This window comes from Mastacembelus armatus, chromosome 10 (genome assembly GCF_900324485.2).
Source record: "Mastacembelus armatus chromosome 10, fMasArm1.2, whole genome shotgun sequence".
NCBI classification, from domain to species: Eukaryota; Metazoa; Chordata; class Actinopteri; order Synbranchiformes; family Mastacembelidae; genus Mastacembelus; species Mastacembelus armatus.
In genome coordinates this window covers 717,053-726,582 of record NC_046642.1, presented here as the reverse complement: position 1 = coordinate 726,582, position 9,530 = coordinate 717,053, and the positions used below count along the sequence as shown (strand labels likewise).

General features: G+C 47.8%; 1 protein-coding gene across 1 annotated transcript; it reads right to left on the bottom strand.

Moving 5' to 3' along the window:
* Positions 1 to 435: 435 nt before the first annotated feature.
* On the bottom strand, positions 436 to 9,076 carry mtnr1al (melatonin receptor type 1A like). Its single transcript, XM_026331176.1, has 2 exons — positions 8,782 to 9,076; positions 436 to 1,205 (listed from the first exon to the last, which is right to left on the bottom strand). Exons 1-2 carry the CDS (start codon positions 9,074 to 9,076, stop codon positions 436 to 438), a joined length of 1,065 nt encoding a protein of 354 aa, XP_026186961.1.
* Between the last annotated feature and the right edge of the window lie 454 nt (positions 9,077 to 9,530).

The following is a 9,530-nucleotide window of genomic DNA, read 5'->3' as shown; positions in this document are numbered from 1 at the left end:
TTGAAACCTGTAGGTCCGTTAATATGTCTGAACTCAGACGTACATGACGCCACCTAATGTTTCCAGAAATCACTGACTTCACTGTTCGTTCTGACATCAGTTTTGAAAGAGCAGTAAATGTTTAAAAAAATCACAGCGCTGGAGTCTTTTTGTGTTGTTCAGTTCATGGATCAGAATGAAGCAGCAGAAGATCATCACCACATTTGGATTCAGTCATTCAGTATCTGAGCCATGATAAACCACATTACTAACATGGGACCTACTCCCAGACTCTGGTCTCTTCCTTTCTCTGTCATTTTAGATCTCAATTTCCCTGAAGGCATCACTGATAACTCTCCTTTATTTTGCCTCCTTCCTGTTTCGCTCTCTTTTTCTTTCTGTCAAGGTCACGTTCTTCTTTCTTCTTTCATCACTGGGTAAAAACCTGTTCCGTTCTCAGCAGTGGAACTTGAACATGATCAGGATGATCCTCTTGTACTCCTTCCTGAAGTTGTGGTTCAGGACGCCGTAGACGACGGCGTTGAGGCAGCTGTTGAAGTAGGCCATGAAGTAGCTGGCTGTGAACAGCCACTCCGGTATCTCCCGGCTCAGCCTGGAGTCCAGCGCCACCGCCAGGCCGATGAGATTCAGCGGTGCCCAGCACACGGCGAAGAGCACGAACACCACGAACATGGTGAGGAAGTTGCGGAGGTCGTGTGGTTTGATCTTTGCCCGTGAGTCCAGCTTGACCCGCCGCCTCACCTGGATAACGAGGGTCCAGATCCTCAGGTAACAGTAGGTGACGATGCTGATTGGCAGGATGAAGTGCACCACCACCACCGCGATGGTGTACAGCGAGCTCACCGACTGGGCGAAGGTGCAGGAGTAAACCCGGGGGTCGTACTGCAGCGACTCCACGAACCAGTTGGGCACGATGGCGAGGATGGTGAGCAGCCAGACGAGCGTGACGTAGCACATGGTGTTGCTGCTGGAGAAGAGCTTGTCGTACTTCAGGCTGTGGCAGATGTAGCAGTAGCGGTTGACGGCGATGCCGGTGATGTTGAAGATGGAGCCGATGACGCTGAGGCCCATGAGGAAGCCGCTGATCTGACAGTGGATGTATCCTGCGATCCAGCCGTCGTGGAAGATGGCGGTCAGGACCAGGGGGTAGGGATAGAAGGCGACCACCAGGTCGGCAAAAGCCAGGCTCACGACGAAGGCATTTCCTGCAGAATAAGACGAGGAAAACAGGTCAGGAACACACAGGAGTGTTATTATATACAGCAACAACAACTGCCTGCAACAGTAAAAACTCAAACCAGCAAATACTAAGAATTTAATGACGTTTCAAATGAGTTTCTACTTTCCAGGTGTCCATCTACACGCAAATCAACCTGTCAACACTAGAAACACTTAGAGTTAGTTAGAGGCTGGTCCATCCACAGTTTGTTTGTTTGTTTGTAAACTGGTTATTTCCAGCAAACACTGAGCTCAGATCAAGTCTGTACAGGATGTTAGTGAAGGAGAGCAGCCAACTAAAAGTCTCCAAACAGTCAAATTAACAAAAACCATAAAGTCCAGCTCAGATCACATTCCCCTCCAGCTTCGCTTTAATACTATGTGGGTCATTAAGCTGGACTCAAACCTCATCACTGCTGCTTAAACGCTTCCACCCTCATTACAGGCTAATAAATACAACTGTCCAAAGCTGCTGCACATCCAGTCCAACAAGCTGCAGCTTCCTCAGCACACACCGAGACACACTCGTCCAAAACAGGTTCATAATGATGGATCACTGCAGTTCCCCAGGTGAGCAGTAAACACTGGTTTGTATGCAGCCACAGCTGCAGGTGGGTTGGACTGGTCCAGTTTTTTTACCCTCTGGTCATTCAGGTAATGAATTCTTCAACAATAAAGTTCCCGCCCTGCTGAGGGACTGTAAAGGTCTCCTTCAGGTGGAAATGGAGTTTGACCCCTGATTTAGGCCTTTCACATTTACTGCCCATCTCCCTGAGTGAACGTGCTGCTTGTTAATTACAGTATAGTTGAGTCTTTGTACAAGCTCCTTTCATGATCCATTTGTCATTCTGAGCTATTTCCTCTCCGATATGATGAAATCAGGTTTTCATTTTTCTTAGAAATGGCTCTTTTATGCTCATATTATTATATATTATACTGTTGTCTGTCTGTGTGGGTCCAAACACATGCAGGTCAGGATTAGGGTCTGAACCCAGGTGGACCTGGGGCCTTTCTGTGTGGAGTCTGCATGTTGTCCCTGTGTCTGTGTGGGTTTTCTCCTCCCACAGTCCAAACACATGCAGGTCAGGATTAGGGTCTGAACCCAGGTGGACCCGGGGCCTTTCTGTGTGGAGTCTGCATGTTGTCCCTGTGTCTGTGTGGGTTTTCTCCTCCCACAGTCCAAACACATGCAGGTCAGGATTAGGGTCTGAACCCAGGTGGACCCGGGGCCTTTCTGTGTGGAGTCTGCATGTTGTCCCTGTGTCTGTGTGGGTTTTCTCCTCCCACAGTCCAAACACATGCAGGTCAGGATTAGGGTCTGAACCCAGGTGGACCCGGGGCCTTTCTGTGTGGAGTCTGCATGTTGTCCCTGTGTCTGTGTGGGTTTTCTCCTCCCACAGTCCAAACACATGCAGGTCAGGATTAGGGTCTGAACCCAGGTGGACCCGGGGCCTTTCTGTGTGGAGTCTGCATGTTGTCCCTGTGTCTGTGTGGGTTTTCTCCTCCCACAGTCCAAACACATGCAGGTCAGGATTAGGGTCTGAACCCAGGTGGACCCGGGGCCTTTCTGAGTGGAGTCTGCATGTTGTCCCTGTGTCTGTGTGGGTTTTCTCCTCCCACAGTCCAAACACATGCAGGTCAGGATTAGGGTCTGAACCCAGGTGGACCCGGGGCCTTTCTGTGTGGAGTCTGCATGTTGTCCCTGTGTCTGTGTGGGTTTTCTCCTCCCACAGTCCAAACACATGCAGGTCAGGATTAGGGTCTGAACCCAGGTGGACCCGGGGCCTTTCTGTGTGGAGTCTGCATGTTGTCCCTGTGTCTGTGTGGGTTTTCTCCTCCCACAGTCCAAACACATGCAGGTCAGGATTAGGGTCTGAACCCAGGTGGACCCGGGGCCTTTCTGTGTGGAGTCTGCATGTTGTCCCTGTGTCTGTGTGGGTTTTCTCCTCCCACAGTCCAAACACATGCAGGTCAGGATTAGGGTCTGAACCCAGGTGGACCCGGGGCCTTTCTGTGTGGAGTCTGCATGTTGTCCCTGTGTCTGTGTGGGTTTTCTCCTCCCACAGTCCAAACACATGCAGGTCAGGATTAGGGTCTGAACCCAGGTGGACCCGGGGCCTTTCTGTGTGGAGTCTGCATGTTGTCCCTGTGTCTGTGTGGGTTTTCTCCTCCCACAGTCCAAACACATGCAGGTCAGGATTAGGGTCTGAACCCAGGTGGACCCGGGGCCTTTCTGTGTGGAGTCTGCATGTTGTCCCTGTGTCTGTGTGGGTTTTCTCCTCCCACAGTCCAAACACATGCAGGTCAGGATTAGGGTCTGAACCCAGGTGGACCCGGGGCCTTTCTGTGTGGAGTCTGCATGTTGTCCCTGTGTCTGTGTGGGTTTTCTCCTCCCACAGTCCAAACACATGCAGGTCAGGATTAGGGTCTGAACCCAGGTGGACCCGGGGCCTTTCTGTGTGGAGTCTGCATGTTCAGTTCTTCCCTGACCTTCCAAAAGGAATCTCAGGTAGTCTTGTAGTTAATCAGTCAGTAGTGTCAGTAGTTAATAGTCAGTTTGGTAAAACGTGCAGCATCTTCTTGCAGACGTCTAAGGACTTAAGTCGCCTTAGGAGGAAAAGTCGTCTCTGTTCTTTTTTATATAGAACGTCTGTGTCCAGTGACCAGTCCAACTTATTGTCCAGGTGTTCACCTAGACATCTGTAGGCTGGGACCACTTTAGTGTCCACACCACAGACGTTGACTGGATAAGGAGCAGCTCCTCAGTAGGAGGCAGTTTTTACAGTGTGTACAGTGTGTACAGGGTGTACAGTGTGTACAGGAGCCCCTGTGCTGCTCAAAGCTCCACCAGAGCTGACGATGAGGAGGATGACCTATTGTCTGACACTGCGTTTACGTCAGGATTTGATGCTTTAGGCTCTTATGGCTCAGATCAGGTCGGACTTACAGGAGCTTTTCTTTAAACTTGACTGCTGTCAGGTCGAAGGTCTGGACTGATTGAGACGTGTGTCACTGTGCAGCTGCTCTAATTCACACACCTTCAAAGTGCATAACATCTCTACACCCGGAGGGGAGCGTTCACTCTGACCGTGTTAATATAACCTTGTTCTACCTGTTAGACTGTGCAGCACCATTCACCATTTATCACCCGCTGACTCCATCTTCATTATGAAGACGCCTGGACGTTGATATTCGGGACGACAGCTCTTTGTCTCCGGCACGTCATGTAAGAGGCTAGTTATGGATAAGCTGTGGCTCAGAGCAGAGTTAACTGCCAGTCTTCATGTATTAGTCAGTGCTTCTGTCTTTATTACTGCACCAGCAGCTGGAGCCATATGTTAAAAAGTGAGTCGGTTCCCTGTGTAGTTCAGTGACAGAGGAGTTCATTAAGGCTGCCAGAGCCCGGCTCATTGCAGCCGACACATACAGATCCATGCAAGACCAAGGTGCATCGACTAGTTCTGCTCTTCATTAAGACAAATCATGAATTAATGAGCAAAGATTTGTGTCAGCGTGACGTGATCTTTGCCTCCTCAATGACCTGAGAAGTTACAGTAGTTTCAAAGTCATTTTTTTCACATTAAAATGCAAATTTATGCTGCAAATCGATCCAGAACCTAATCAGATCATCTGAGATCAGCTGAGAAGCAGCTGAAGCAGCTGGGAACGTTTCAGACTCCCTCTAGGTTTTTCTTCTAGAGTCACTGTGTTTTACCGACAGACGCACCAGGACGGAGCGTGTTGTCCTGAAGGTTGAGACTCAGACTTGGATCCTTCACCCTGCTGGTTGTTTTGCTTTGTGAGTGTGTTCAGCGCTACAGCTCAGAAAACTGAAAACATTCCTCTCTGACATTTCTGGATCAGATTGTAAAATCAGAAGAGCTGCTGGTTATATTTTTTAGAGGATCATGTTCAGGGCTGTAGCCAGCATGTTAGAAAGTAGAGAGATTTCTGGAAGTTCTCGACTGTTAGGACCAGAAGGAAATAAGAGTTTTTACTCTCCCTCCACTCCGAGGGCCCACAGCTGCCCAGTGGCAGCACCGAAGCACAGGGCTCTCATGAAGAACAGGAAGAACAGGCTCAGCTCCAGGTAAAGTATTTTCTAACATAAATCGTGTATTTGCACCGCTCACAAAAGATAAACACATCTTTTCTTATCAGACCCTCGCATGAACTCTCAGAAACACTCACACTCACTGCCCTGTGGTTAATTCCCAAACCACCTCTCATGTGGAAATGTCACAACAGACTCTCAACAACACAACAGAGAAACCTATACAGCAACTCTGTTCTCAGAGTCAGGATTGGAGGGCGCCAGGTTAAAGATGAGCCTGGTTCCTGTGCTGCCTCCAGCAGCAGCTGTATCATCAGAGAAAACACAAACAGACAGAATTACAGCGAATGATGAATTAGCCGAGCATTTACAGGAAATTAAACCAAATAAATCATAGTGTTGTGGCAGCTCACCAGAGCAGCTGAATCCTCGGGCAGCCGTGTAGCTGCAGGATGAGGTTGGGCAGGTGTTTGGGATCAGGTCGGGCTCATCAGACATGATGTCAGGGGGAAAAGCGAGGCCATGACTTCCTGTCATACACTGCAGCAGAGCACGTGCATCCACAGCACAGCAGCTTCCCGCTGCCTGTTGTGGATGGAGTTTTAACATTTGCTTATCAACAGCTTCACGTTGGGCCATGGACCAGGTGAAGTCCAAATGCTTGATATGACCAAACTCAGGGTGGAGCTGCAGACCCCACAGCAAACGATGTGCAGGATTTTATGAAGGTGTTCCCAAAACCCAGAGGGGAGTTTCCTGCTGACCAGCTGTGACCTTGTTCTGGCAGCACAGTTACCTGAAGGTCTGAGGGTCTGAGGGTCTGAGGGTGAGTACTGCATTTCCCTCCAAATATTCCCTTTAAATATAAAGGTAACAAGCAGCTTCACTGGGAAGAAACTCCTCACTAGCTTTGCATGACGATATTGGAGTCTCTGTGATGTCTACATGGGATTTTGGTGACACTTTGAGTTTCTCACCAGTCCAGTCTGTGGGTCAAACCTTCAGACTAATTTACTTCTCAGCAAATTGATTTCCAGCCTGATGCCAAGTGAGTTTAACCAGCTACACTAAACACAGTCCAATCCAATGTATGAGCTACTCCACTGAGCAAAAACAAGCCTCTGCACTGACAAGATCATCGTCCAGTCTCCATTTTCATCCAGCTACTAGAATATTTTAATAGATTTGACTTTACAAGAGTTTTTGTGTTAAGCCTGTGTGGATTATGAATGAAGGTAATCTCTTGGTTTTATGTGAATCGAGTCACAGTGACATGGACTGTGGGTGGGAGGGCAGGAAGATGGAGGAAAGAGAAGAAGAATTCAGTGGTGGGTGACAGTAAAAGAAGAAGAAGGAGGAGGAGAAGCTCTGAGAGAAGAGAGACCTGACGGAGGAACAACTGAAGAATAATTAAGAGGAAAGACGAATGAGGGGACAGCAGGAGAATCAAAAAGGCAGGAGAGACAAGAACTGGAAAGATGAAGAGAGAAGAGATGGAGAACATGGAGTAAACAAAGAGAAGGAGACAGGAACAGACTCAGATGAATGAAAAGGGAACAGTTCAGTTTCCTGCCTTCTGTTTTCAACAACTATGGACTGATGAAAAAGCAGAAAACTTTTTACTTAGAGGAAAAACCTGATGAGCTTCAGGCTCATTTGTCATCATGATAAATGTAACGATGGCTGGGTCATGGTCATAATTTAACAGTGATGAATGATTTTCTAACTTTGACTAAGTATCAGCATATCTGTGACTTTAACACACATTATTAAAACATATCCTGTTTAGTATAATAGAAAATACGAGCTGGTCCCAGTTTCCTCCAAAACACGTTTTCTGTTGCACCGTAGCTGAACAGAACCATCAGTTCTGGTTATGTTACAGCAGTTACATTAGTTTCTAGGTTCCTCACAGTGTGAAGTGGGTCAGAGCTTTAAACTGCTGTAGTTTTATTTAACCCCCGACATCTGAAAAGCAGCATTGCCCATTTTGTCCCTGATGTTCTGCAGACGTGTGTGAGCTCAGATAAACTAAATGTGTCTGATGGAGGAAACTGCATTTCCAGTTCATCTTTCATCCTCAGTGGACACGTGTTTTATGTCCTTTACTGTTCCACCACCTAAAGGATGGACCAAGAGACAGAGTGTGCAGGGAGGTGTTATCTCACGGATCCTGGGCTGGATGCACAAACAGAACTGTTGAAGAACAAGTAAACAACTAATTTGTGATGTTACGTCTTCAGGACAGACTGAGACTTTTCATCCCCATATTTAAAACAGACCCTGTTTCTCTATGACATCCAGTTTGCCATCCCACCGTTCAAACCAGTTTCACTATTTAACCATAAGGAAACTCAAACTGAACAAGATGAAACATCCAGACTCTCCAAGATAAAAACCGTTAAATGTCTAAATCTAAAAGAACAGATTCCTCACACCAAATCCAGCAGCTCCTGTTGACCTCTGACCCTCTGAGCCTCAGCAGCTCTTGCTCCTCTACATTCACTTTGAATTTTATAAACAAGCTTCTCTAATATCAACAGCTTTATGAACGTGGGTCCAGACTTACCTACCTGGACTATGAATTGTGGGGTCACACAGGAAGGTTTGCTGCTCCCGGATGCCAAGGTCACAAACACAACTCATTCATATACTTGTGTCTGAGTGCAAAGGAGGCCTGACTAAATGCTTTCAACGTGATAATTACTCCTTCACGTGACTCAGTGGGAACATGCTGCTGAGTGAGACATAACAATTAACAGCCCGGATTGATTTTCTCCTAAATCCTATTTATGCACAGTGGTGCTCTTGGGGTCTTTGGTCCACATCAGTCTCAGGCTACTATCAGATTTACACATCGATTTGCAATGAGTCACCAACTGTGTCTCCTTTACTTTTAGTTTCCAAGAAGAACCGAAGCTGCTGCAGAAAACCTGCAGTCCACAGACGACGGCAGTGACAGGTTGTCGTCTGTTCTGCATTTCGAGAAAACTACACGACATGTCATGTGGTATTTGTCAAACAGCTTGTCAAAGTGTGACTGAGTGAAACAACAAGCAGAAATCTGCTGAAGTCTCAGCATGACAGCAACAGGAAAGACCATGGAGGAGAAAGTCCTGAGTCCTGGACCAGTAAAGGTTGATCTGTCCTGGTAGTAGCTGCTCTCATGATGAGCAGGAAGTACTGCAAAGTGCCAAAAACTGCAGTTTACTCTGAAAGACTGAGGGATTGATCAGGTAATACAGAACAGTAGTATGTGAAGTATATGCAGTATAATCCAATAATAAACCTACAGGATATAAATGGATATATTTCCTTTTTAATGAAATCTTACAATAAAATGCGTTTTAAAGGTCAACTCTAATAAATAACCGACCTGGGAAACTGTGGAACTAAACTCTAAATTCAATATAAATAAAACGACATGACCAAAGAAAAACCGATGAACAGCGTCTTGTAATCGCTTTTAACTCCCTGTGTGTAGTTTGCATCAGGCACAACAGCTTCACCTGCTTTCCTGAGTTTCCTGTTCCTGAACACGGACACGATGACCAGCAGGTTCCCGATAACATCCACCACGATGGTCGTGATCAGGACGCCGGCCAGCAGGGTCGCCACCCAGGGGAAGGAGTGGTTATGCTCACCCGGGGCGCCCTCCTCTCCTGCCGGCGTGGAGTTGCGGGGCCCCAAGGTGCCTTCCACCATGGTGGGCTCATGGTCCTCGTGGGACATCAGTTGCGGAAGATGCCTCGGGTCGACGAGTCGCATCGGGTCGTGGTTGCGGAAGGTCGGTCCATTCAGCATAACGCACGTCTGTCAGACCAGGTTTAATGGGAAGCTGTGCGCATCGTGGCGCGCGATAGCACCGGAGCACCGGAGCAACGCATCCTCTAGTTTGGGCATTTACGCCCAAAAGATCTTAAAGACCTCTAGGCACAGAAGCCGTTCCAAAGGTCCTTTGGGTGCAAGCGGGTGCTCCGCGGTTTCCAGACGGTCCTTCAGTTCCCAGAAGCTTTTCAGCGCACCCGCTTCATCTTGTGAATCGTTGTGCGCAGCCGGAATGATGCTCCCACTCTGAGCTTCCATTCACAAGTGATTCAGCTTCATTCACTTTGAAAAGCGAGTCTCTCTCTCTCACCCTGGAGGTTTCAGCTCTGAGAGTCCGAGTCCGCGTGGAGGAGATTTACGCACCTTACAGCCTCCAACAACGACGCGCGCTCTCTCTCTCCTCTTCCTTAATTTACTCTCTTCCTCTCCT